This window comes from Dermacentor albipictus, chromosome 4 (genome assembly GCF_038994185.2).
Source record: "Dermacentor albipictus isolate Rhodes 1998 colony chromosome 4, USDA_Dalb.pri_finalv2, whole genome shotgun sequence".
In the NCBI taxonomy this organism is placed as follows: Eukaryota; Metazoa; Arthropoda; class Arachnida; order Ixodida; family Ixodidae; genus Dermacentor; species Dermacentor albipictus.
In genome coordinates, this window is record NC_091824.1 from 93696549 (window position 1) to 93724307 (window position 27759).

At 44.8% G+C, this 27759-nt stretch overlaps 3 protein-coding genes and 1 long non-coding RNA gene across 5 annotated transcripts in view; 1 reads left to right on the forward strand and 3 right to left on the reverse strand.

The window, feature by feature from the left end:
- Nucleotides 1-444, reverse strand: part of LOC135919974 (homeobox protein PKNOX2-like) — a 48113-nt gene extending 47669 nt beyond the window's left edge. The window contains exon 1 of one of the 2 annotated variants that reach the window (XM_065453998.1): nucleotides 261-444. The gene's annotated coding sequence lies outside the window, so the exon portion shown is untranslated. Of the gene's footprint in view, nucleotides 1-111; nucleotides 197-260 lie in introns of those variants that run through there. The other variant, XM_065454000.1, reaches the window with a different exon arrangement.
- On the forward strand, nucleotides 1-24076 carry LOC135919977 (uncharacterized). The gene is made up of 4 exons (XR_010570122.2): nucleotides 1-125; nucleotides 18219-18285; nucleotides 23192-23350; nucleotides 23419-24076. It is a non-coding gene; the product is annotated as an uncharacterized lncRNA (long non-coding RNA).
- On the reverse strand, nucleotides 1635-27460 carry Nup44A (nuclear pore complex protein Nup44A). Its single transcript, XM_065454004.1, has 8 exons — nucleotides 26969-27460; nucleotides 25575-25625; nucleotides 25331-25436; nucleotides 24541-24823; nucleotides 16190-16426; nucleotides 11520-11610; nucleotides 9733-9811; nucleotides 1635-1913 (listed from the first exon to the last, which is right to left on the reverse strand). The coding sequence occupies exons 1-8, from the start codon at nucleotides 27077-27079 to the stop codon at nucleotides 1747-1749; spliced, it is 1125 nt and encodes a 374-aa protein (XP_065310076.1). The 5' UTR covers nucleotides 27080-27460; the 3' UTR covers nucleotides 1635-1746.
- LOC135919976 (U6 snRNA phosphodiesterase 1) lies at nucleotides 25956-26973 on the reverse strand. Its single transcript, XM_065454005.1, has one exon. It carries the CDS (start codon nucleotides 26913-26915, stop codon nucleotides 26043-26045), a length of 873 nt encoding a protein of 290 aa, XP_065310077.1. The 5' UTR covers nucleotides 26916-26973; the 3' UTR covers nucleotides 25956-26042.
- Nucleotides 27461-27759: the final 299 nt, after the last annotated feature.

The window sequence follows — 27759 nt, forward strand, 5'->3', positions numbered from 1 at the left end:
ATTTGTTTCTTGACATGCAAAGAGGCTTCTAGTTCGCACAAATTTCTGGCGAAACCACCAAATGAATGCTTGCAAGACCTTAGCCAGGCAAATATATATGGAAAGAGCAACCTTCGGAGCCAGTGGTAACGTCAGATGTATTACAATTCTTCGCATAATCACGTCCGCAATGCACGAGGGATAGCGAAGGGGGCGTAGCATCTCTCCGCAGTGGGCTGGGTAACAATTTGAGTTTGACAGAAATTAATTCTTGGCCTTGCCTTCGTGGAGGCGCGAGAGGAGGTCCGCGCGTTCGCGCGCATAGGACGAATGGAGGATGTTTCGTGCTTTGCGAACGGGCACACGACTGCCTTTTTTGCAGCTGCTTTAGCAGGTGTTGTCGCAACGTTTGTGTTCTGCTGCGCTGCAGTTGCTTCATGTAGCGCCTTGCAGAGAAAACACCTGTGTGCTTTACGGTGCATGAAGAAACGTATTTGCGTTCTACTTGCTGCTTATGACGAATCGCGTGGCAAAGCCTGTGAACAAAAAAGAACAGCCATAATTATGATTTTGTTTTGATTATTTTTGCGTTTGATAAATACGTCCCTTTGCTTTACGGTTTATTCTGCCCTGCACGTAGTGCATGTGTAATTTTATTCGTCTTTATCACTTAATAAAGCCGTTTGCAATGTCATCCACCTCAATTAACGCGTGTTTTAGAACTTGAAGACTTGGTGCCGCTAAGTTCTCCAGAAATAAATAACTGGGTCACGTTTTCGTACATTGTCCTCGCGGGCCCGACGAACAGGGAAGCTGGACCGGCACGAGCAACTTAACCTCCTGCGATTACATTTATCGAGATTGTAGTCGAGTTGTCAATTGCAGTTTCCAATAACCGTCGGCTGCGCATACGTGCATACGATACAATCGATGGCAGCTGTCAATTCACGGTACGTCCGAGATGTATACGGCGCTATACAAAAAGTCTTGCTTTCGGGGATCTTCGCGATGTGTAGCGCGGCCTTCGATATTTATCGCCGCCATTATCTACCGGTTTTTATCACTGTGTTCACTCCTTTCATTTGAATTTTAATGTGTGTGTGTGTGTTCCAGACAGGCTAATTGCAGAACACGTGAATTAATTTAATTACCATCTCGGGAGTTACCAGTGCTTCTATGGAGAGAATACCTGTACTTCTATTACAATTAAGCTCACTTGTGCTGCATTTTATTTTTGGCTCTATTGCATGGTGCTATGCAAGTCTTTGGCAATATGGAATGCTGTCCATATAATGATACATGGAAAGTTGACTTAATTTGTGCAAGTTTGTAACAGAGGATAATTACAGATGTAATTATCCTTGAAGCCTTGATTATCCTTGATGTAATCCGCCCGTGAAGTCAACATGTTTGAATTAAATGAAATCTGCAATCAACCTAAAGCTGGCTACCAAAACTGAAGGTTTGTTTGAACAAGCTGAAATTCTTAATTACTGCAAGTCTCACTATAATGTGAGAGGAGGAGCACCTGCCGCAGACGTCCTTTATTGCAACTATTTCCTCTGGCTCAACCGAAAGGCATGCTACGAAACTGACGTGCCTGAAAGGGATTGTTCCAGGACATGGCCCTAGAAATCCTGTGCACTAGGCATCAGTACAAAAACAAAGCACACATTTATTCACAACATCATTACACTGTAAGCATTTCAGGTTTGGTCATTTTCTGTAGTGAGGAAAATGTGCAAGGCAGTAAAGAACCACATGGGTTCAGTGCCACGGCGTCGTCCTCTTAGGCAGAGCTTGGGCCGAGTTTGCACCCGAGCTTCCAGTTTGCCCCGGAAAAGAGGTCATGTCAGCCGACTGCTTGTCTCCTTGGACCACGCCACCGTCGCCTTGCAATGTGGCTATGCACTTCCAGATGCCCATGTAGTTGGCTGTTGGAAAGACATGCCATTCATAAGTCGTACAGTGAGCAATAATGCAATTAACATGTAGTACTTACGCATTGTGTAAAGAGTGGAACTACCAATGGTGTAATATCTTATAGTGTTATGTTGAAAAAAAGTCCCAGCCAATTATGAAGTCAAAGGCTCCACTTCCTGTCCAAAATAACTGAACATGCATGGCGTGCGATTGTGCGAGCTGTACCTTTTGTAATCAGTTGGATCTTATTCTAACAAAGGCACATCAAACACGAAAATATTTTATCTTATATTCATCATGGGCACGTATTTATTATTATAGGCATCATAGGCATGTAAAATATTATGAAGCTGAGAATGCATACTTGGCCGAGATTGGAAGTGCTAAGCGCTCATTTTACGAAGTAGTACTACCAAATATGATAGTCGATAACCCCAAGAAATTCTGGAAGGTGATAAAGCCGAAGGAAGCACGCGCTATCACCCTCACTAACAATGCTGGTGCAATCATGGCTGATACCGACTGTGCAGACACCTTTAACACTGCATTTTCATCTGTTTTTACCGACTAATCCGAAGCACCATGTTTTACATTACCACTTATTACTACAGCCATGGACGCCATAACTTTGAGCAATAGTAGAATTTCGTGCATAATAGATAAAATAAAAAATTCATCTGCCGCTGGCATAGATGACATCAATCCAAAAATTTTGAAAAACGCTAACCCAGCCTGTTCCAGTATTTGTTTTCACAATCACTCTCTGAAGGAACCATTCCAGACGACTGGAAAGTGGGGAAGGTTGTTCTCATGCGCAAAACAGGTAATACTGATTCACCTCTTAATTATCGGCCTATTTCATTAACCAGTATTCCCTGCAATGCAATTCTTAGATTCCAATAACTTCTTCCATCCGTCACAGCATGGCTTTCGTAAGGGTTTTTCATGCGAGACTCAACTAGCCATTTTTCTTCATGACATTCACGCCAACCTTGATATTAATCTACAAACTGACGCCATCTTCTTGACTTCGCTAAGGCGTTTGATAAAGTACCTCACCAAAACTTGCTTCTTAAACTTTCCCAGTTGAACCTATATCCAAACATCATCATGTGGATTAATGAATTCCTCATGCATCACTCTGTCTGTCTTCATTAATAATCAATCTTCCAACCCATTCCCAGTCACCTCCGGCGTCCCACAGGGTTCCGTCCTCGGTCACTTGTTATTCCTCATTTACATTAACGACTTATGCCAGCGCGTATCGTGTCATATCCGCTTGTTCGCTGATGATTGCGTTATTTATCGTTCGATAACTAACCCTTCTGACCAAAAATCCCTTCAGGCAAACCTAAACTACGTGCTAAACTGGTGTTCGCAGTGGATGATGACACTCAACCCTAACAAATGTAAATACATGCCTTTTCACCGTCGTCGCAACCGTTTTGTTTTTGAATATACCGTTTCTAACTCCCCTGTTGAACTCGTCCAGTCTTACAAATACTTAGGCATCACCATTTCTGACGACTTATCTTGGCGACTGCATGTAACTAACCTAATATCATCAGCTAATAAAACATTAGGTTTCTTAAAACGTCGCCTGTGGGAAGCCCCTCAACACGTCAAACTACAAGCATACATCTCACTTATCAGAACTAAACTGGAGTACGCATCGCCCATCTGGAACCCTCATCAAACATATTTAACAAATGTCATCGAAGCTGTACAAAACAGAGCTACCAGATTTATTTACTCTTCGTACTCATACGACGTTAGCATATCATCTTTAAAATTACAATCAGGTTTGTGTGGTCTTTCTGCTTGCCGTTGCATTGCCAGTCTTGTTTTGTGTCACAACTTCTTTTATTCGCCCCTAAGACAAGAACCATACATCTGCGCACCCCCACCACGTAGATCCCGTCGCATCGGTCACCCTCTTCAAGTTTTGCGTCCACGAGACCGTACTACTACCTTCATGAACTCACTGTTTTCACGAACGGCAACAGACTGGAACGACCTTCCCCAGCATATCGCTGCCATAACCTGTCGGTCCACACTTTCGACTTCTGTAAACGCCGGCATCTTGTAAACCCCACCCCTTACGTAACACCCCAAAAGGGGTCTTTAAGGAAAATAAAGTGATGTGATGTGATGTATTTGCCAAATTAGTTCTTTGGAAGCTCACAAGGTAGAGGACGATTCATGAAAGAGAACATTGTTATCCACCAGACAGGTACGAAGGAAACCCGCATGCATTTCCTTTGTAGCTTTACGCTACAATTGGGTGGATGACAATTTTTCCTTTGAGGCATGTATTTATTACACACTGGTATCAGTGAGAAACATTTTGGATTAACTTCTTTATATGGTGACGAATAAACAACGCAAAGGATGTGAACTAAGAAAAGTGGACGTGACAAGCACCCGTGAAGCCGTCTATACTAGAAATTAAACTGAGATGTGTGGCAAGTTGGGTCGGTTGGTAAAGTTGCAGGGTGACATAAACAGCACAAACATGGATGTGGACTTGAAAAACAAATGGACATAAGTCGACATCCTTTTCTGCACTGTTTATCCATCACCATGCAAGTTTACCAGCCAGCCCAGCTTGCCCCATTTGTCATTTTAATATTGTGCTTTATCATATCCATGTTCTTTACACAAAGGTTTGAGTGTATAAATACAGTAGAACCTCAGTGATATGCTCCCGTTACGTACGTTTCTCGGTGCCAACATTCTCAACCAAGAACATAAAAAATGACACAACAGAGTTACGCTCATTTTTTACCAGTTCATACGTTCCCAGAAAACACAATTTTTCGACACCAACGTTCAGTGCGTCGCCAAATTGCGATCGCATGATACGTTCCGGCCGCTAGGTCCCATGTAAACAAGAAAATCCACGTGGCGCGCACGATCAAGAACGGTATATAGCTGCCTGCTATGGCAGCTTCACCGCAATACTCATCTGCCCGTGTCACGTAAAAATGCCGGCGCGCGCACTCGGTTTCTCATTTCAGTACCAGCAAATCTCCGGCGTCGTTGCATGCAGCATTCACAGCTATCCCCGCCAATCCTATTGTGATAAGCATCTTCGTCTATCTGTTTTACAGTGCGTGGTGCATAGTGCCATTGGTAGTGTACTGCGCGCTTTTAATAGGTGATAATCCAAATGCACGCCGTTCCCTGCTGCAGGCGGCGCGATCTGGGCACCAGATTTCGCTTCAGGGGAATCTGGCATCGCCCACCAGCTTGATTTCGCTTCGGTTTCTCGTTGCTCTCTTAAAACATCATGCAATAGGAAAACAACAAAACGCTTCACGGGCCGCCGGAACACCACCAGCTTGACGCTCGTTGGCGCCTCGTGCTGGAAAAAACCATGTGATGCTTCGCACGACGTAGATGTCAAGAATAGGTGAGCCTGCCAAATTTTTTTGGTTAGTTTGGATCACACGTTTTCCCGTTTAGTATGTTTTTTCTCGCATTTTTTTTTTCCTAACTGTATGAACGAGGTTCTACTGTACATATATAAAAAAAATCATTGCTTTCTGTCAAAGTTTCATAACAAAGACGTTAAGGCTCTTGCTGCCATTTCTGTGGCGCACTATTTTCCTCGTTCTTCCACATGGAATGAAGACCAGAAAACACAAAATTTAATGTTGATAAGCCAGAATTTCAAATTGTAGCGCTTGAATGCAATCAATCCTGCGGCTTCACGGTGTGCTTTGCCATGTCACCACTGCCACAAAGGATGTCAACGGTGCCCTTAGTAGAATGAATAGTTGAAGTGCACTAGTTGTAGATTTATTTTTTAAGCCTCGCCAACTACGATCAACCAACTAGCCGATCAGTATATTTCCAAGTCTCTTTGCCAGGAAAAACTGGCTTAACAACACTTGCGATGATGGGGCAATGCGTGAGGATAAAAATATTAGAAAAAATACTAAGATTGTACATTAGGCACATGATTGCAGACAAGTACCTCACCCAAAATATTTTTCTAGTAAAACACCAGCAAAACATACAGTACAGCTAGTCTTAGCACTCGGCTCAATGTTGTCTTAAGTCTAAGAACCTAGGAAATTTGGTAGGTAGTGACATCAATGTGTCAAACAGGTATGCACACACTGAATGCATTGAGATCGGTCTCAGATGCAGGTGACATGTAAGATGCACATACTGGAATCCCAGCAACTAAAAGTGTGATGCACTTCTAATAAAGTTGTTTGATTTGCAAAGCTTGAAGAGACTGTAAATAGGTGGTCTTGCATGTCATTGAATTTATGCTCCGAGACTCCCATTCGCAGCATGGCTTCTGTTCTGCTAAGCGCAGTTCAATCGGAAGACTTTTCCAGACAAGCACGAAAATTGGTCAGGTCTTTATTCTTCCGGCCTGTGTGTCTTAAGGGTTGGACCTTTTCTTTAAATATCACTTCACACTACAGTGCACAGTAATGTCCAATCAACTGAAAGTTCTCCATTCTAAGAATTTGTCCATTAGTAAGGAATTTGGCAATACTCTTTCCCAGCAGTTGTTCATTGGTCTTGAGCTTGGGCACAGACTTTCCCAGGAGTTGTTCAGTGGTCTTGAGCTTGGCCGCAGCCTTTCCCATGAGTTGTTCATTAGTTTCCGACTTGGCAGCAATTCCTCTCATGGCACAGCCATAACAATCATGGGTGCTGGTAGATGACCAATCGCTCCCGCCTGACATTGGTGGTAGGTGTCACTTGGGATCCCTTGGGTATAAACAGTCAAACAATACTGTAGAGTACATTTCTGGGAATCCATTTCTTCTGGATCACGTTGACATAAACGCCGTCACTTGAAAGTGATGACCTTCACAGAAGTATGCTCTGCAAACTATTGGAAGGTCAACACCTTTCCCATGGCCAGGCACACCTTGCTACTTTGGATACACGCATCAAGTCGAAGGCATGTGCAAGTACGGTGTGGGGCAAGTGGTCTGGCTGTTCCGAAAGTTCAGGTGCCAACTCTCGTTGCAGCAGCCCCGCCGGTTCCAGCCCGCCCGTTCACCAGTCCGCCGAGCACTGTTTACATAGGCCGCATTGCTTACACCTGCTTGTTTAGCATATTATGTTGAGCTTGACACCTCCCTTCCAAGGTGCGTGATACAATGTCCAAAATGTGACACTAAGCAGCAATAAAAAGCACAACAGAATATGATAATGGAGCCAGCTCTACCACCATGCTTCAGCTAATGCATGCCATGCCAAAGCCTTTCTATTAACTGAAAACATGAACTGCTTTTCCTCCTCCCCTCCATTTATTTTTTCGTGAAATTTTTAGTTTGGAGTTCTGGACATGTTAACTGAGACAACACTGCCGGAAGAGAAAACTGCGTCTGGGCACGGGACTGAATTGCGTGATCTTGCAAAACAGCATAGAGAACAGCTAGGGGACATGCAGCATCACAGGCTGATCGCAAATGGCAAGAAGGTTAGACACAGTTTGTCAAGGCACAGAGCTTACTCAGCACTCGCAAAAATGCGACACAGCATTGGCGTTAGTGTTTAGCATGCCCCTTTTGTGCTCTATGGTGAAGTTCCAGATTCCACACATCACCTTTGCGCTGTGCAGAGTGGTCAGAGGATCTGTTCTTCCACATCGCGTTGACATAAACAGTGTCACTTAGAGGCAGGCACATACCCAGGGGGGGGCCCGCCCCCCCCCCCTCTTCGAAATCAAGTGGCATACCCCCCCCCCCCCCCTCCCCACCCACGCCACCACTCCTCACACATTCCTAAAGCGCCGCTACATCAATGTTGAGACTTCGCAGCTGTTCATCGGTCAGCATTATGCTGCCTTTTTCACTCCTTTTAGATCGCGGTAGTTATCGGCATCTTTTGTAATGTGAAGGACAGTTTTCTCGTAGATTCCGCACCCGCGCGATTAACTCGAGATGCGTTCAGTTGTCATCATCTATTCAACCGTCACGCCCATAGCTGTTGCTTTTGTTAGTTCAATCTTCTTTGTTTAGGCTGATCCTGGGACCAGGAGAGGGATGCGGCTGTTACTCAGCTGGTCTACTCTCATGGAACGAGTTGCGGCCGGAGAAAATGCCAATTACGTTTAACTTATCCCTTTGCTTCATTGTTTCCTTGAGTTACGGCTCGCCGCGACGCTGGTAGATGCCTGGAACCATATACACGTGATATGGGTTAGATAAGGTGGGAAATAAAATAATGTGAAAGAGCGTCCATCATGGAACCCTGCAATAACCCTTAAACCCATAAGCAAGATGACTGTCGCCTGTTACCTCGTCTGTTTTTCCCTTGCACTTTCCCTTCCCTTGCCCTTGTTTTTCCCTTGCAATTTTGCACTTTTCGTGCAAAATTGGCAACTGGAAACAAAAATCGCAAGGAGTTGAGAAATTAAGCGATCTACTAATGGAGAGAGCCAAGGCAACAACCAAACTGCAAGCAAAAGCGAATAATAAAAAAGTTAACCGTTGTTTATGAGAATATTTATGGATCAACATCTTTTTATTTAAAAAGGAATTAGAGAAAACGCCGCCGGAAGTGGAGAACAATTACTTGTTTTGAATGACACTTCTACAGTTATCGGTCGAACCGCCTCGCGTATCTCTGCTGTGCTTATGTGGGTGTTTTTCTAACCTTTCGCAGTGACCGCTGTACGTCTAGAATCGCAGAGTCCTGCGCTCTACGCGGTTGTATGGGACTCGCGGCCGCACAGCGTTACGCAATTCGCGGAACTGTCAAAACTGATCAACAAGGCGGAAATAACTGATATTCGAAACTATAACATGAGAAAGACTGAACAAGCCGTAAAAAATGAACGCAGCCTGAAATTAGTAAAAAAGAAACCTGGCATAGGACAAACCACGATGTATGCACTAAAATATAAGAAGGACAATATCATCAGCAATCTCGAAGATATAGTAAAAACAGCGGAAAAATTCTAAGCTGACCTGTATACAATACCCAAAGGAGTCACGATAGTTCACTTAGAAACAGTAATGAGCAGGATACAGAAACTCTCCTATAACTAGCGATGAGGTCAGAAGGGCCCTGTAAGACATGAAATGATGAAGAGCGGGAGGATAAGGTGGAATAACAGTCGATTTAATCAAAGATGGAGGAGACATAATGCTTGGAAAACTGGCGGCTGTTTATACGAAGTGTCTTTCGACTGCAAGGGTCCCAGAAAACTGGAAGAATGCAGACATTATACTAATCCACGAAAAAAAGGAGACGTTAAAGAATTGAACAATTATGGGACCGTCCATTAGCTTGCTCCCAGTATTATATAAAATATTTTCCATGATGATGATGATGATGAAGGTGGTGCCCCCCCCCCCGAAAAAAAATCCTGGGTACGTGCCTGCTTGGAGGCGATGACCACCGCAGAACTATGCTCTGTAAACTGCCAGATGGCGAATGCTTTTCCCATGGCCAAGCCCACTCTGCCACTTTGGATCCATGCATCAAGCCGAAGGAATGGGCAAGTGCAGTGTGTGACAAGCAGTCTAGCTACTCCACAAGTTGAGCCACCAACTCTTGCCACAGCAGCCCCAAGCAGCCCCGCCGTCGCCAGCCCGCTCATTCTCCAGTCCGCCGAACACTGCTTTCGCCCACTCATTTCGTGCTGACTCATTCAGCATGTTGCGTTGGGCTTGACAAAAGGCATTTTAGAAAGGCAGGAATTATTCACGGTTCCATGATTACTGGTCAAGGTCTCCATGCCTTATACGCAAAATTACTGCATAAGAATAGCTTATTTTACTAAGCAGTGTGACAACATTGAATACTGTTAAGACAAAATTCATAACTAAAAGCAACAGCACCTACCTTTCCACAATCTCACACAGCCGTCATCTCCGGAAGATGCAAGAATAGTGCCAATAATGTTCCAGCTTACCCTCCAAGCCTGTTGCGATACAGGAGAAATGAAACAAGACAAGTCTTTAATATAATGATTAAACTTTTAGTGACGGCACATATAAATACCCCCAGAAATGTTCATTTTCCATCTACATGTGCAAAAAACATTGAGAATAAGCATAATCAAGGAAAATAAAAACTCTTTTTCTGATACTCTTTCAGCAGTAGCGGGTAACGCCAGGCAGATGACTGGAAGTGGGCTTCACTCCAAGCCATCTATGACTTTATTTGAAATTTGTGCTGACAGCTTTCATCATATGTGACCCATACATAGATGTACATTTCACTTGCTTTATATCACCTGTGTGACACAACTGCAGCCAGAGATCTTGCATCGGTCTGTGTCCTTTGACCGTGCTTTCAAAAGAAAACGAGTCACGCGCCAAACTTCTTCCTCATCCTATAATCTTCCTCTAAACCAAAAATGACACTTGCTGCCCATTGTTCAGTGTTGGCTGAAGACAGTTAGCCAGGAACTTCATACTAAATACCAATGCACAGTAAGAAAAAAACTTTTTTTCTTGTATGTTGCTGCTGGGCAAAACTCTTCAATAAAGGGTGAAACCTGCTATGAAGAGCACAATGGTTTATGAAGCTAAACAGTATAGCCCAGTCACTATGAAATCAGTGGTAAAAAGCAATCACTTCATTTTATCCACATTCTTGCTAGGTGCGCGCTCTTAATGAAGACACGAAGAGTCAGCATAAGAAAATACTACGAGGAGTGTTCAAATAGTGAAACTTGTAAACTGCATCAAATATATTAATATTAGAATGCAGGCATCGAACAATGAATTGAAAACAGCTATTTTAGCTTCTAAGAGCACGGGGGAAAAAAAAGCCCTCCTATTGGAGAAACATTGCAAAAAAATATTTTATTTTTCTTTCTATGCATTACATGCTATTCGGAAGTCCTTACGAATAGGCAGGTTGTAAAGGAACAAAAAGTGCAAGGTTACCATAGCTCTCGTTGACTGGAAAACTATGCACGAATAAATTAGAAAACAACCCATGGAACAGATGAAGACATGTGTCTTTGTCTAATTTATACGAACTTAGTTTCGAATCAACATGTCAGACCACCTAGACCAACAGTTCCTTCTGCACCATAGTTCCTGAAACTGAGTGCGTAGCAGCATTTTCACATGGCACGGGCAGGCAAGCTGCCGTTGCAGGCCCCTACCACTCTCGGTCACGTGTGCCTTTACTTGTTTACATGGGATCTAGGGGCCAGAAAACATATACGATTGCAGTTTGGCAATGTACTGAATGTTGGTGCCAGAAGATTGTTTCCTGGCAATGTATTAACAGGTAAAACAGAAGCGTAACTATATTGCGTTATTTTGTGCATTCTCCATCATGAACGTTGGCGCTGGGAAATCACATGAAACTGGATCGTATCGACAAGGTTCTACTCTGTTTCCTTGTAATGTGCTCATGCAATTTTTCTGAAATAAAAAATATATATATATATTTTTCTCAGAGTTCCAAGGCCTGTTGATCTGTGAAGTTTTCTCATGGCTCTTATTCCTCACTCACCCTATATCCACACAAACAGTTTTATCTGCACGGTCGATACTGAACCAAATTGTATTGAGTATGCAAAAATGAAATGGGAAACTTAAATCATCATTACATCCAGTATTTTACTCCAAATGATCCTGTAACAAGCTGGACAGATAGTGCAATCTCACCTGCGAGTTATGATCATCAAACTGAGCAACAACTTTGGTTTCGAACTTGGCGGCGCCACCATCTTGCATCTGAGATGTCATCAACTCCGGCCTGCAGAGTTTGGGCCAACAACAAAAAAGACATAAAACTCAACACAGCGAAATCAACTTTCATGTAGAATCAGCGGTGGCAAAGAGGAGCTGGTATTTTGCAAGGGGCTAAACAGTGCTGCTGATTCACTAATTTACACGAGTATGCACGAGTTCAACTTTGTGCTTAACAGTAAAAGTTGGCAGGACACCAGAAGCCAAAGACCTACATTTATTTTAGCAGCTAGTGGGAAGCACAGCCCATCATGCTTGCTTTGTTTCGGTTTGAATGACTAAACTTTTTTGCATGCAGAAACCAGGGACAGAAACAAGATATCCCTTTTTGTGTACATGGTTTCTCCATGCCAAGAAAGTTTGGTCATGGAATACCAATGCACTTGATCTTACTCTGTTTGCTTTTAAGCTTCACTTGCATCCTCATCTGAGTGCCAAATAGCTAGGAACACTCAGCCTCTAATAGGAATTGCTCACAGCCTAGCTTTCCAAAAGCGGACTCCATGAAAGGGGATTAGAAATGACATTTTCTGTTTTCTTTAATGATCAGCTCTGAGCAAACCTGAATCTTCGAACACAACACAGCTGTATTCAGTTGTGTTCAGCTGCATTCACAAAAAGAAACAGAAACTGTTCCTTTTTCTGCGTTGGACGTCTGCACTTCATGTCCCGATTAAACCAGTTGGCACTATTTTTCAAGAGTAATAGTTCAATTTAAGTTCATTCCACATTATACTGTTGCTAGTAACTGCACCTAACTGCTATAGTGCACATTTACAAAGATAATGTGCGTGTGCTTTCCCCCTCTGCATTTGCCTGTTTAAGAGTATATTAATTGTGCTATATTTGCAACTGTACTACATGTATAAACTTTTTCACTGGAATGGACTTAGCAAACCAACATACTTAATGTGGAAGAAGAAAGCACCTCCTGCTTAAAGCTATATTTTAAATAGCTTCATTTTATTTCAATTCTATACTTTTGTCGGCCAGGCTAGAACTGCTTGTAACAACATCACCACCACTACATGGGGTGCTGAGGTGTTTGTATGTCTCAAGAAGGGGACAGGATGGGGGCCCACTCTGGATCCACGAGTGGCTAGATAGATAGAATAAACTTTAATGTCCAACGGAAAAAGGTGATCTGCCCACCCCCCGACGCACAGGTCAGGGGGCGAGTGCCGCCGCCTCAGATGCAGGCTGGGAGGTCTTGGGTCCCAGCAGCCTCTTCGGCCAGTTGGACGAGCCGGAGCTGGAGCTCAGGGTCCGAGCTGCGCAGCAGGGTCTCCCAGGTGTCTCTACTATCTATTTTGTGCGTTCCCCCGGGAGAGTACGGACATTCCCATATTATGTGGTCGAGGGTCCCTCTCGCCCCACAAAGATTACACTTATCGCTCCTGGCCTCGGGGAACATGTGGTTCGCCATAACCGGGTGCGGATATGTATAAGTTTGTAGTCGTCTCCACGCGACTGCTTGTCTGTTGTTTAATTTTGGGTCTGGCGGGGATACCAGTCTACGAGCCAATCTATAATGCTGCGTGATCTCCCCATATTTTAGCATGCGCTCTCCGCTCCCTCGGTCATCGAGGGGCCCCGTAGCGGCTCGGCGGTAGAGATCTCGAGCCAGCTCGTGGGCCGCCTCGTTGCCGGGGACGGCTTCATGCGCCGGAGTCCAAATTATTTGAATTTTTCTATCTAGCTTTCTCTGGCCTAGGATTCTGGCCGCTAAGGGCGAGATCCTTCCCTTGCTAAAATTTTGTATGGCAGTTTTGCTGTCACTGATCACAAATTTCGCGTCCGTTCCAGCGCAAGCTAATGCGATCGCAATTTCCTCGGCAACTTCTATGTTGCGCCCGCGCAGAGTGACAGCAGTCACGGGAATACCCCGGCCGCTGACGGCCGTTGCCACCGTAAAACTGCCGCTACCTCCCGCCGCGTCTACATAGGCCACCTCATGCTCCGAGATATTACCGAATCTAATTTTTAATGCTTCGGCTCGTTTATGCCTCCTGTCTTTGTTATGTTCCGGGTGCATGTTTTTTGGCAGAGGGGGGATAATCAGATTTTTTCTAATTTCCCTATCTACTTCCACCTTTTGGGTGGGGCCTCTGTCCGGGTTTATTCCAACTTTGGCCAATATGGCTCTTCCTGTCTTCGTGGTGCTAAGTCTCTCAATTTGAGAGGTTTGCACCGCTTCCGCCAGTTCTGCCCATGTGTTGTGCACTCCTAGAGCCATCAGTCTCTCTGTTGAAGTACACATGGGCAGTCCCAGCGCTCGTTTTACGCATTTTCTCATTAGAGAATCAATCTTTTCTCTTTCCACCACTTTCAAATCGAGATATGGCGTTGCATAGCTCACCCGGCTGAATATGTACGCCTGTATTAGCTTAAATAAATTTTTTTCCTTTAGCCCTCGACCTTTGCTGGCCACCCGCCTAATTAGGCTCAGGGTCTGTAATGCGTGATTCTGCAGCCTCTTGAGGGTCTCGCCGTTGTAGCCGTGTGACTGGAGAATCAGGCCCAAGATTCTAATTTGCTCTACTATTGGTACCTCTTTACCCGCCACCTTAATTTTGATCTCCGACGGTGCCTTGCACCTTAAGTGTTTCGGATTGTATATAAACAATTCTGATTTCTGCGGCGAGCATGCTAGGCCTCTCTCGGCCGCGTAATCGACTATGATGTCGGTGGCGGCCTGGAGCAGGCTTTCGACGGCTGAATCACTTCCCCGGTTGACCCAGAGGGTGATATCATCCGCATATATACTAAATTTTAATCCCTCGAGCTTTGCCAATTGCTCGGGGAGTTCTCGCATAGCCACGTTGAAGAGTAGGGGAGACAGCACTGATCCTTGGGGCGTACCCTTACTCCCTAGCTCAATTGTGGGGGATTCCAGCGTTTGGAACCTCATGCAAGCAGTTCTTCCCGTCAGGAAGTCCCTGATGTATCGATATGTCCTGGTACCTACATTAATCTTGTTCAGCCCTTCCAGGACCGCCTCATGCCTTACGTTGTCAAAAGCCTTCGTGAGGTCCAGTCCCAGAATTGCTTTTGCATCTTTAGACCTTGAGTCTATTATATCATGTTTGATTTGGAGCATGACGTCCTGCGTACACAATTGAGGTCGGAACCCGACCATCTCATGTGGCCACAGATCGCCCTGCTCCATGAAGCCCATCAGTCTGGTCTGGACGACGTGCTCCATCAATTTCCCCACGCATGAAGTTAAGGAAATTGGCCGTAAGTTTTCCAATTGCGGAGGCTTCCCGGGTTTTGGTATTAAAGTAATGCTTGCCGTCTTCCACTGTTGTGGGAGCTCGCCTTTTTCCCAACATTCCTGCATGTACTTCGTTAGATAGCTAATGGAATCATCGTCTAAGTTTCTGAGCATTTTGTTCGTTACCCCGTCAGGGCCTGGAGCCGACTTCGTTCTGAGTCTTACAATCTCTGCTCGCACTTCCGCTTCTGTGATGGGGGCGTCCAACGCCTCGTTAGGCGCTCCACCATAGTCGGGTAGTGGAGTTCGCGATGTTTCCCCCACGAACGTCTCAATTAATTTCTTCATGAAATAATCATCGTTCCCTACGAACGCGTGCCTAGCTTTTGCCAATCTTATACCGGATTGAGTTTTCGAGCTTGCAGGGTCCAACAAATGCCGGAGGATGTTCCACGTCTTGGAGAGGTGCATGCTCCCCTCCATTTCGTCACACTTGTTGGCCCAATTTTGTTCGCATAATGTAAAAGTATAATCTTCGATTTCCTTATTGTGCCTAGCAATCCTTCTTCTGAGGTTGCGGTTCCATTTCTGATTTTTGAGACGACGTTCCATGCTTTGCTTAGCTACCCACATATGCAGAAGACGGCTGTCCGCTATCTCCGGGGCGTTATCCCCTTCGAGCGTTTTTGTCGTCCTTCTAACGTCCGATTTGAGCGCCGTCGTCCATTCCTCGATGTTTCTGATGGGCCCCAGTTCCTGCGCTCTCCTGATATCTCTAAAGCTATCCCATTCAACGACGGCCGGCGCGCGAGCCCTGCGCGTTTGAAGGCCCACTTTCAGTATGGAAACAATTATGTAGTGGTCGCTGCCAAAATTTTGATCCGAATTATGCCATTCTAGATCTTTAATGTTTTTCGAGAATGTTAGATCTGGAGATGTATCCTTACTAACGCTATTGCCCACCCTCGTTGGACTCTCAGGGTCCGTGTGCAGAGTGAGCCCTATGTCATGCGTATCTTCCCACAGCTGTCTGCCTTTCGGGCTTTGGTGCGGGTACCCCCATTCCTGGTGATGTGCATTAAAGTCCCCCACTATCAACAGTGGCTGGTTGCTTGAAATTTTGAGGGCCTTGCGAAGCAGAGCCCTGAACCTCACCTTCCTTTGCCTGGGTGAGCTGTATAAATTTAGAAGGAATAAACTAGGGTCCTTCTGTTTTCCGGTTAGAATTTCGAGTGGCTAAACCGCACTTGAGACCCATTGCTACGTTCAGCAAGAACATTGTTTCACGACAAAGCAGCTGCAGTGCTTCCTTCCGCTCGGTACACTAGCAGCAGGTCAGCAGCAAATGCCAGCAGTGTTGTGCACTCACAGCGGCTTGAAAGAGATGATGCGCACATCTCGCGAGGCAATCCCCAGGAGGTAGTAGGAGCGGCCTACACTGGGAGCAAAGGCCAGATCGTGCACAGGATCCACAACTGTGACGACAGTTTCAACCCGCGTCCAACGACGGCTCCCTTCACAATACTCGTACACGTGCACTTTGCCACTGTTGGACGGCCCCGGGTCATCGCTGCCAACTGCCAGCATAGGCGGGTGGTTCCGGTTACTGGGAAAAGCAAGGTACAAGCAGAATTAACTCCAAATCTATATCCATACTGGAGAACAGTGCCTGCAACAAGTTCAGAGCAGGAAAGCTGGATAGTTGGGATGATTGGAAAACTAGAGTGTGGGGATGACGAAGCATAAAGAGGAAATAAGAAGCATGCAAGCATTTGTATGTGTTTTCTTCATGTTTCGCCGTCCCAGCTATGTAGTTTCCCAATGAAGATGTCAAGGGCTTCAGTGCCGTTGTGCTTCACTCTAGTGAGCAACACGATCCAAATCAACAAATGTACACCGTGAGCAAAAGTATACGGACCACAGGGTCACTGAAGAAACTGAATTTCTTAGTGATTAACAAACATAAACTGGAATTAACAAGCACACTGAAAAGTTCGCGATGCTAACTTTGTACTGCAGTCCTCAATTTAAAGTTGCATTCACAGGCAGAGTAAAAAAAAATGGCTTTATCGCGCAACCCCTGGTCCATATACTTTTGCTCATGGGTGTACCTGTTCATCATAACCAGCGGCTATCATGCGGTTCATCCATATGACAAACTTGAGTATATCATGTCTATTTGAGTAAATTTTACAGATTAGCTTTTCATTTCTAGAGTGCTAAGCCACAACACAAAGCCACGGAACTTTCTTGCGAGTAATTTTGGCAATGTAACCACTATGGCTACACACAAAAGTCTGTAATGCTCAGTACTATTGCCCATGAAAATTTCTTTTATGAAAGTTCTATGGTAGACAGAGTTATTTACACTTCTCTGCTTGTTCTTGTGACGAGTGCGATGAGCATTATGTTCATTACCATGGTCAAGTAAATTGATATGCCACATTATACCGTGCATCCACAACAGCGATCTTTCAAATGGAAGATGTCACATCTGTCCTTTTCTTTCTTAGAGAATAACAGCAGATAACCCCATCTCCCTTGACCATTTGTACTGAAGGAGTCTACTAACTACTACCAAATTGACATCTCTAAATTCCCTGAGTTTTCCCAGTTTTTCCTGGCTGCCTTTGAAAAATTCTCTGAGTGACACACAACTTTGTTTTATGTCAAGACGGGCTGACACCATGTTGCCCAATGCTTTCACTCTCTGGGAAGCATGATAAAAAATTAAAAAACGACATAATCCAGTTTGAATATTAAAGAGTAGTGTTTATTTTATTCAAAAAGAAAACGGAAGGGAGGGGTTAGTAAAATGCACAGCGGATAAAATCTCTCTAAAAAAAAAAAGGTAAAATCCATTGCAAATCGAGTCTAACATACCCAAATACGAATAAAATGGATATGCATACAGAAACCAATATTTTCAAACATGAGCTATATCTAACAACCAATAGCAAGCTTATTGGCATAAGGCGTGAACTTTGCCACAAGTGAGATTCTCTCTCAACAGTTGGTAAGTCAACCTCAACTGTCCTGACATATGCTGAAGCAAGATAGCAAGGTGGGCGAGTTGGTTAGGATTCATCGTACTTTTGGTAACTGCAAAGGGACACGAACAAAAGGAAGAAACACCACAACACATGCACCCGTGTTGTCGTGTTTCTTCCTTTTGTCTGTGTACCTTTGCGCTGTTACCAAGTAAACTATGTGCCCTGACATACTCTCAGCCCACGCATAATGCCTCACCGTTGTGTTTCACTGCTTTAATGAGTTTATTTTGGTTTATATAGAGGGACAGCTGCACCTTGGCTTCAGCCAACACTTTGCTTTTTAGCTCAAGTTCTTTCAAAGAAGTGGCGGCATGCTCCTTTTTCCATTCATTCCTCAATGCGTAGGTCCTTCCTGTTCTCGTCCTCCTTGTGCCGCGCATTCACCCCATGGACCATTTGAAGCATCCTTTTGGTAAGTTTTACAGTAAACGTCCCATTTTTCGGACTGCCTAGGTGCCACGAGAACGTTCGAAAAATCGGGCAGGTCGAAAAAAAATGCATGTCATTCACTGCACTTAAGAGTTCAAGTCACCACAGACCCATCCGAAATAGCTCCGAAGGCCTGCCAGTAATTAGGCATATCGGTGCTCATACTGTGACAGGAGATGGCGGGTGCATGCGTGTCCAATTAAGGAATAATGTGTGCTGTGACAAATGCTCCTTCCCACGCTTATGCTTCACCGCAATACTTTTGCATATGGTTCACCGCGTAACATTTCTGTATTGAGGCGAAGCTGACTTTCGGAAACCGGCTTGTGCAACGCGCCGTGCTTTCCTAGCTTCGAAGCCAATCGCCAGACCCACAAAGGTGGAGTAAGTGCCGTTGCTGACAGTGCCGAATTATTTCAATGAAAAACACGGCACCAAAAGTCAAGAATCTTAATGCCGACCGTCAAAGCAGCTAGACCTAGCGTTGCGGCGTTAGTGGCTACGGCTGCCAGCAGATCTGCGTGCCAGAGCGCTGATTCGAGGCGGCACGGCAATAAAAATGGTGGAGGTGGTGGCTTTGGTTAATGCAGTTTCGGTATGGTGGCTAGAAGGGGGCAGTGTGATGGGCGGGAGCCGTCGGAGCGCACAGAGAAGCGAAGTTGTAGATGGCACTACTTGCAGCTGATGTGCAACTTTCGCGGCTTTTGAAGCGGGTGGTGCATGGCAGCTAGCACGCTTGTCACGTTCACTTTGCGTCGCGTTTGAATGTAATACGCGGTGCAAACATCTCGAAGTGTTAGCAGCTCAGAGATGCATTATTATGTAGAGTGACACTTTTTCACAGAGCAGAGAATGGAAAGATGCATTATTTGTAGCACTGTAACGCACAGAAACATGTTTAGCCATGCGATTTAAAATAGTAGGAAGATCACATTTGAAGGCCGCTCCAGGCAAGTTGGTTTTTACTGAAAAGCTTGGTGTTAGTGCAAGCGAACGTGGACCGTGAACACAAACGGCGACTTTCAACTTTTGTCATTTGGTTATTTGCCACAAATATAGCCAGTGGGTGCAGAGAAAATTGTACACGCCACAGACAAAAAAAGACAAAACAGACAAAAAAGATGCTGGGGCTGTGCGCGATAAACTAAGGAATAACATCACCGTGTCGCTAAATTCACTCTCCGTGTCCGCATGCGCCAGCAACATGCCCTTTAATTAAAAAGCTTTAGCTATGTAAAAAAAAAAATATATTACGTACATGTGTGGGTGCTTTACCGAACCTCAACATGCACTAAATATTTTCCATCACTGCTTTTGTTGTGCAAGTCCACAAGACAAGAGGAAACACTTTATTACGTAGCAGTAATCCACATGCACACATCAGACCGAGCTTAGCAGTAGGCTCTACTTCACTCTCCTTAACTTCAAATGTTTAATCTGGCACTCCCTTTGAAGAGCCTTCTTGTTCAAAGATATTGTGAAAAAAGAGCAGCCTAGTTAACACCACAAACTGGATAATTTTTGCAGTGAGCTCTTTACAATGGAGCTCACATCCGACTTGGCAGAGTGTTAAACTGCTCAAGAACTGCATAATGTCATACACACTGAAAGGATAAAGCTTCTCTGTTGAAAAAAATGAATGTGAATGTGATGATGCATGTGATGTGATGGATGCATGTGAATGCATCCTCTTGCATTTTAATGAGCATGGCCATCATCTCCAGGATACAACAGGCCTCCCCTATCAAAATTTTGCGTGAACACGTCTGCATTGCATTCAGCTGCTTTTCTGGTGACTGTGAGGCCAGAAGCACGTTGGCAAGAAATTTTGCCACTAAACTGTACAAAACATGTTCGTGCTTTCGACGCCATGAGTGAACGCCGTGTTATCTAATACATAACACAGGAACTGCACAATATTGCGCACTGCTAGGTCATCTAAATAATTACAGTGGTACACATGCGATGCTTCCAGCTTACAAGTGATCGTGATTGACGTGCAGACAAGCGCGGTCTACACACCTATGCTTGCCCGGCAGACCTCGCTAGCACTATATTGGCAAGGGCCATGCTGCAACTTGTCCTTGCCCACCAACGCGCTTCAGCGCCCCTAACGGCGCTGGGAAATTTCATTGTTCATTGCGCCTGTCCCTCGCATGGCACAGATACGCCGCCCATCACATTGCTGCTTTCTAGCCACCATAGATTCGGACCTGCGGTCATGGCAAAAAGTTTGAAAAATCGGATGGCAAAGGGTTCAAGCATCTGAAATTTCAGACGTTCCTATAAATTGACTCTATGGGGTACGAGGTGGTGCCACAAAGCCGTCCGAATTATTGGGCGTCCGGAAAGTGGGTCGTTGACTGTACACTGGCAACTCCTCCAGCCGACAACACGGCGTCAAAGATGATTCGTTATGATTGCTTTGTGTTGTGATTGCTTTGAGCCGGCATTACCGCGACTTTCGTTCCCTTTCAATTAAATTATAGCTAATTTTCCGTGATGGAATCACAAATCTCCTGAGTTTTCCCTGAGTATTTCCAGACTATTCAAAATCCCTGAGACACCCTGATTAAGCATTACTGTCACAGCCCCTAGAGATTTCCACATTTAACCACAGAATGCCAAAATGCCATTCTACATCAAGGAATATTAGAATAATTTGGTCTCAGTGTATCAAAAATGACATGTTGAGCTTTGTGGAGTTAATTATTAACATCACTTACTAGCTTTGCTGTAAATTCTGGGCAGTACACAAAAACCTGAATCATTCTTTGAGGTTGGAGCAATTTTCTGCTAACGTTCTTCTCCTTAAATGCTCAAACTAAGATGTAAATGGTAATTCATAACAGAGCTGCGCACAGGCCGCACTTCCAAGAGTGGGCCCTGCCCAAACCCGATGTTTAAAGTCCACCCAAGCCTGATGCTGAAGAACAATGAGCCCGCCCAGCCCGGTGCAAAATAGGAGAGGCCTGGCTTTAGCCCAATGTAATATACCAGAAGCCTGGGCCTGGCCCACCATTATGAGGGCTTTGTGGTGGGGACAAAGTATTTTCTTTCAATGAAATGACATATGATTGAACATGTTGAAATAAAACATAAATAAGCATGCAGTGCTTACGACAGCCGTAAAACATGCACACATCACAAGTTATCCTGTAAAAACAAGTTGTCCGATGATTCGGGCTTCAATCAAGTACAGTGCTCCTGGATCACAAATCCCGCCAAACTTAAGTTCCGCTCGCTGCTAGCACTGATAATAGGGATTGCCAAGATCTTCTTGGAAAGTAGAGCAAGCTTTGGATACTTCAACTCTTGGTTTTCCAAAACATTAGTATGTCAGGTGCGAAGCAAGGCAATGATTTCATTGGCAAATATTTACGAAGCCCATCTTGCATGACGGACATGGCCTTGTCACTTCACTCACTAAACAATTCTAAGCATTGCTTTTTCGTGACAGGCATAATCTTCAGCAGTTTCCACACACACTTACGAAAATGAAGAAACAAGTTGCCTCATGTGTGCATGTACTTCATCGCATTCTTCATATGTCGGCATCCAAAGATGTCAAAACAGAGGGCAGAGAAGTGTGGCTACTTTGCACTCAAGGTTGGGACTCACTTTTGTTTTCAAGAGGTGCAGTGTGTGTTCTTGGATCTTTGTTTTTTCTGCAGCTTTTGACAATCGCAGGAGATGTGTATCAAACTCTTTTTGAAGCCTTGCAAAATGCAGGAGAACCAGATGCAAGATTGGTCATTCGTCTTCTTCTGGTGCGCTCGTAGCTTCAGAAAATGGCTGGAGAAGTACAATGAGGTCTTCCAAGGTGTCTTTATCTATGTTGTTTGCAAATACAGGACTCTTAGATTCAAGCACTGTTTCAGTGTAATCAAGCTGAGAAAATAGACTTTATCATAGAATGATTTGAATTCCATCTTGTTGGGACCTCTAGACTAACACTTTTGTTGAGTTGGCTGGCTAGTCCGCTTTGCTTTAGGAATTTCAGGACAGATTTTACGTTCTGTAGGGTCTTGGAGATTGACAGGGCTTCAATTGTAATGAATTGTTCGCAAAATGTGTTGCGAATAAGTGTACTGAGCAAATGGGCGCAACAGTTCAGCTTATTGTAGGGCTGCAGAGCAGACATTATATTCGCACCCTGACCAGTAATAAAAGTTACTCTGTGCAAAGCTTCACTCCCAATACTGATTTTCAAAAGAGTACCAATACTGAAACTCTTTCTGGGTGCTCTCCCCAGTTTTGCGTTCATTCGGGAAGTCATATGTGAAAAGAATACAACAGTGCAAGCACCAATCACTGTCACTATAATGTGCTGTAACAGTTGTATATGGAATTTTTCTCTAGTCATCCGTCCACATATCTGTGGTGACTGCACAGTGGTGTTTGTTAATGGCTGCCGCAACTTCTGGCATTGGACCCTTACAAACCTACTCAACTAGTTCCGTAACTTTTCTTGACACAGTTGCGTGATGGGGGAGGATGCCTTGGATAAGAATATTGCTGTGACGAGCGCCACAGTGAATTAGCTCTTGAGCTGATCTGAGCTTGATCTTGAGCTTGAGCTGCCGCTGACTATATCATAAAGTCGCATATCCTTGGCACAAAAATGTGCAAGAGATACAGTCAGTTGTTCTTTAACAGCTACCAGCAATTGTAAACTGGTTGGCTTCAAGAAAGGGACCATACTTCCATTTGCAGGGCTGGTCTTGCATCGCTGTCTTTGCAGAGACTATGTTCTCGTTTTTGAAAACACGTATGCGAGAAGGGAATTGCATGATTTGCACTGCAGTTGTCCTAAAGGCAATGACATTTTTGCTGTCTACCACCACAAGAAACTTATCCCATATCACACTTTTTGCATCTGTTTTTAGTAGCAGCTTGTAGCAGCCGGCCGAAATGCCCCTTCTAAGGAAATCAGCGCGGTTGGTTGCCAAGTTGAATGCCACTCTATTTGTCTCGAAAACGGTCAAAGTTCCGAGACATGCGAGCATCTTGATGCCAGACGACTGACTACAGAGGCAGCACAAAAAGTAAGGACGCATGTCAAGTTCAGCTATCTTCCCTTATGCCATGCAAAAGTATTTCCATGTGTTTGCAGGCCACGAGAGTATGCACACTGTTGGCTAGAACGACAGCCCATTTGCAGGCAATATCGGAGATCAACGCACCAATCGTCGTTTTGAACTGTACAACTCCTGCACAGAATATGATGCCGGCAAACCCGCCACTCACTGTGACAGCAACACTGCCATTGCCCCGCGGCATTGTGGAAACTGAACAAAAGGTACAAAGGCGCCGCTGCTAGCGATCCTGTCGAAACATGAGCGCTCACTGCTTAAACGAAAGCTGTCCTTGTCACATACGATAAGTGAGCTGTCCACATGCAAGCAATTACACAGCACGTCTTTGAGTGTGCCCATTGCTTGAGAGTGCACAAGCCTGGGTAAGGTGCGGATTCCAGCAATAAAAGGGAAATGCGGCTTTTGCTTGCTTGTATTTGTGTTTTGTTGTGGTTTGTTTGGTTTTCCTCAAAGTAAAAGCACAACATGAGGAGTGGCCGAAAGAAAGGAAAACAATATAGAGGGGACGATCAGAGGGCCAGCAGAAAGAAACATGTTTGTCAAGCCAAGATGTATCAACTCGCCCAAGTCGCTACATTAGTTTCAGCCGAACAAGCATTCCACTTATGGATGTTGCGCTTGAGAACCATTCTGCCATGGTGCCCATGTTTCGGGGCTCAGGACAGGCTCTGCATGTGGCCTGGCTCGACCAACAAGAAAATGCAGTGGCAGAAGTCGGACAATTATGTCTCACCTCACCTAAGCACTTGGTATAGATCGGTTAGATTTTCAATGTCATATTGCATGCTCTAATGTCCAGAAGAGTCCAGAAAAATCAGCTCAAAGTTCTCTGACTAATTTTTTACTAGGAGCACAATGCAAGAAGAAAATTCCCATTGTTTACCAAAGTATGTATGTATAATCCCCATTTGTAACTTTATTATGCACAATAAAGAACTCTCGAAACTCTCAAAAGTGTTCAGCATGCCACATTTTGAATCTACACACTTAACCTGCACAAGGTAGGGTGATATATCTGCAACATCTTTGTTAGCCTTCGAACGTCGATAAGATGATGGCAAACCTCGTATGGCATAAATATTAATTCCCTTGCAGTTGCACACATGCTTTTCAGTCACCTTAGAAAATGCGATACTTACAAAGAGTGGTTCCAGGAAATGCAGCTGAGCGGCATGCGGCAGTTGATGTCACTCTGCAAGGACCACTGGCTCAAGTTCATGACGTCGGGTGCTTCATAGACGCGCACCATCCCATCAGCTGAACAGGTGGCCAGCTGCAGGCCCAGCTGCTTTGGTGCAAACTTGACATCTGTGACTGATGTTCGACTGTCCACCAAGCTGGTGCGCTTGACCCAGTGAGACTGCCCTCGCTCACCCCCGCTACCAGTGCCACTGCCACCGAGTACACCGCTCTTGCCAGCCACTGTAGAAATAGGCACCGGAGGACTGTTTTGTCAGTCAATTTATAGATAAAAACATGTCATAACATAAAATAATGGGAACTAGAATGGCATGTCAACAGCGGACATATACTTTTCCCAATTGTAGCTTTTACAACTACTGATTAACCTTCACCGCGCTCACCATCAACGTTTGGTAATCAAGACACAATCTCACTGCTTTCCTAAAGCAGTGAGGCTGTTTTCATGCAAGTAAGTGTTGATTAAATAAGATATTACTTTATTCTAAATATAAACATTGCTTTTACAAGTTATACGCATTGGTTCATCTTCACCATCTTAACTATGAAGTTTCAGTTGTCAAAGCATAATCTGCAACTTTCTTAAAATCAGTCAGCTCACAGAAGTCAGGACTCAGCAAATATGAATACAGAAACTTGTACATGTACAGTGCAATAGCCAGTTTGAACCAATAGGTGTCTGCATGGAGCACAAATTATACAACTACAGAAAGTAATGATGCAACTCACCTAGTTCCTCCCACACAGTGGCCATGCGATCATAAGAGCAAGTCGCCAGGACCTGTCCGAACTCTGGGTGTGCCCATGTAACCTTCCACACAGACCCACTGTGCGTCTGCACATGGAGAGCACAATAGTTGTAAGAAGCGACAATTTCTGGTTTTAAAATCTTGCTTTAGAAAGAACTCTGCATAGTTTAGTACAAACATTTCAGTGAGAAATGCCTTGTGTAACACACAAAGAAACAACTAACCTTCCAGTTTGCTGTGCAACGCCACTCTCCATCTTCACCAAGGTCCCATACCTTTAATGAAGAACCAACACACCAGGAGTTACCTGCTTTCAAGATTAAGACCTCTCTACAGCACTTTCAGCTTTGGGCACTAGTATAATTCACAAGACGATAGCTTACTTGCAGTTATCTATGGAAACTGCAATTCTATTTCAGCTTCTATCCGAGTTAACTGCAACTCAAATCATTATGTATAACAGTGCTGCAGAAATTTGAATTTACGTACTAACATAAAAATATTAGCTCAGCAATTTTTTTAGATATCCTCTTAAGCAAAATAGAAAATGAAAGAAAAAAACCAACAGCTCTAGAGTGAGACAGGCTTTCTTTCTTGCAATGCACTCTGTTTATTGACAAAAATAAAGAGAAAGCACCAGAAGTGCTTCACTGAGAATTTGCTGTCTACATTTCATGAACACGCGCGTCAATTCACTGTTGTAGCAGCGGCAACTCAAACAGCTTGTTTCCAGAACGAAACCACACAGACGAAACGTCAACAGCCAGGGCTGATGGATGCTCAATTGAAAACTGTTCAAGCCTAATCTGAAGCTCATGCAAGCACCGCAGAAGCCGGCCTTCCTCGCTGGCATCACACCACGCTATGCTCATGTGGAAAGACGGTTCCTCGTAGAAGATAGGTAGGTCGTACTCCTTCAAGCAGCTGTCAACTTCGGCTACAATCCTTACAAGGTGTTCGACACCTTTGTGCACCTTTAGGCTCAGAAATGTCCTCGTTTTCTCCGCATTTGTGTAGACATCGAGAGAGCCAAAGCGAATGACAAATCTGCAATACGGCGCTGTCACAGCCTTCAGGGATTCCACCATGGGCTGTATCCAATGGTGCCGCAACTTCACAGTGCGAGACAGACTGACGTGACACGTGCTGGGCTGCTGAGGCTTCAGAAAGTCCACGTCTTGACACAAAAGTGTTATCAAACTCTGAGTTTCACTTTGTTTGGCGCCAGAAACGAAGACATAGGACGCCCAGGCGCCAGGTTCGTGAGCAAACGTGCGCACTCTACCATCGTGCCGGCTCTTGTCGTCTTCCCACGCAAAAGGATCGGTGCGATCACGAAACAGGCCTAACACTTCGACGGGCAACTCTAGTTTCGGCTTTTCGAGGTGCCGACGTACTGCTGTAACATCCGGCTGACGGTCATGAGCACGCGGGGAGTCGCACTTGGCCGGCGCGCTCTCGTCTTCAGAATCGCCACATTCATCGGAGGAGGCGTACTGAGACAAGAGAGCTAAGCTGTGACTAGAACTCATAACTGCAACAGTCGCGTACAGCCCAACACGCATTCGAAGACAGTCAAGTCAGAGAAAGTATGAGTCCGGCACAAAGCTTTACACACCTTCACAGTCTGGTCACTGGAGCATGTGGCGAGACGCTTGCCGTAGAAGTCGTAGGCGACGTCATGAATTAGGTCGTTGTGATCAGCGGCAATGCTCCTGGCGACGAACATGCCTGATCAGTTACGCTCGCAGCAGCAGTACAAGCAGTTTCAAAGTTTACTTTCAAAGCAATGTGTGAAAGTTGCTAACACGGCGTTTCAAATAACGCTTGCGCGCAGCGCCATTTTGCAGAACTATGCTATCCACCACGGAGTTTCCTTCCTCCGTGCTATCCACGAATCCAGTGAACCTGGAACCGTGGGAGCCGGTCAAGTGGAGAACGGCGCTGCTTTTATTATTTTTGGTAAATGCAGTAGCTTAATTAACTTTCTTGTCAAATTTATTTCATATTATTTTACAAATTTGCGCTGCTCGTCACGTTATCAGAGTACAAGCTTCCTCCATGGGTACGAGCATGGGTACCAGTACCCGCGACCATCGAGTTTCCTCCAGCGACTTGTTCCGCCGGTGAATGCGCTAACCAAAGCTGGCAAAACGAACACAACAACATGCTGACCGTGATACTAACGCACATACATGCGCATATACTAGCCCAGCAAAACCGTGTTTCGAGTCGCACAACGAACGCTGCACGATGTTCGCGACTTCGACGGTAACCTCCAGTGTCTTGGCACATCACGGGCGCATAACTTTTAGTTTGGGCGATCATATGCATCCGTAAGAAAATCTACAATTATCTTTTAGAGGCTACGTTAACCAGAGTGCGCTTCCTCGATCGTGGCGCCGTCTA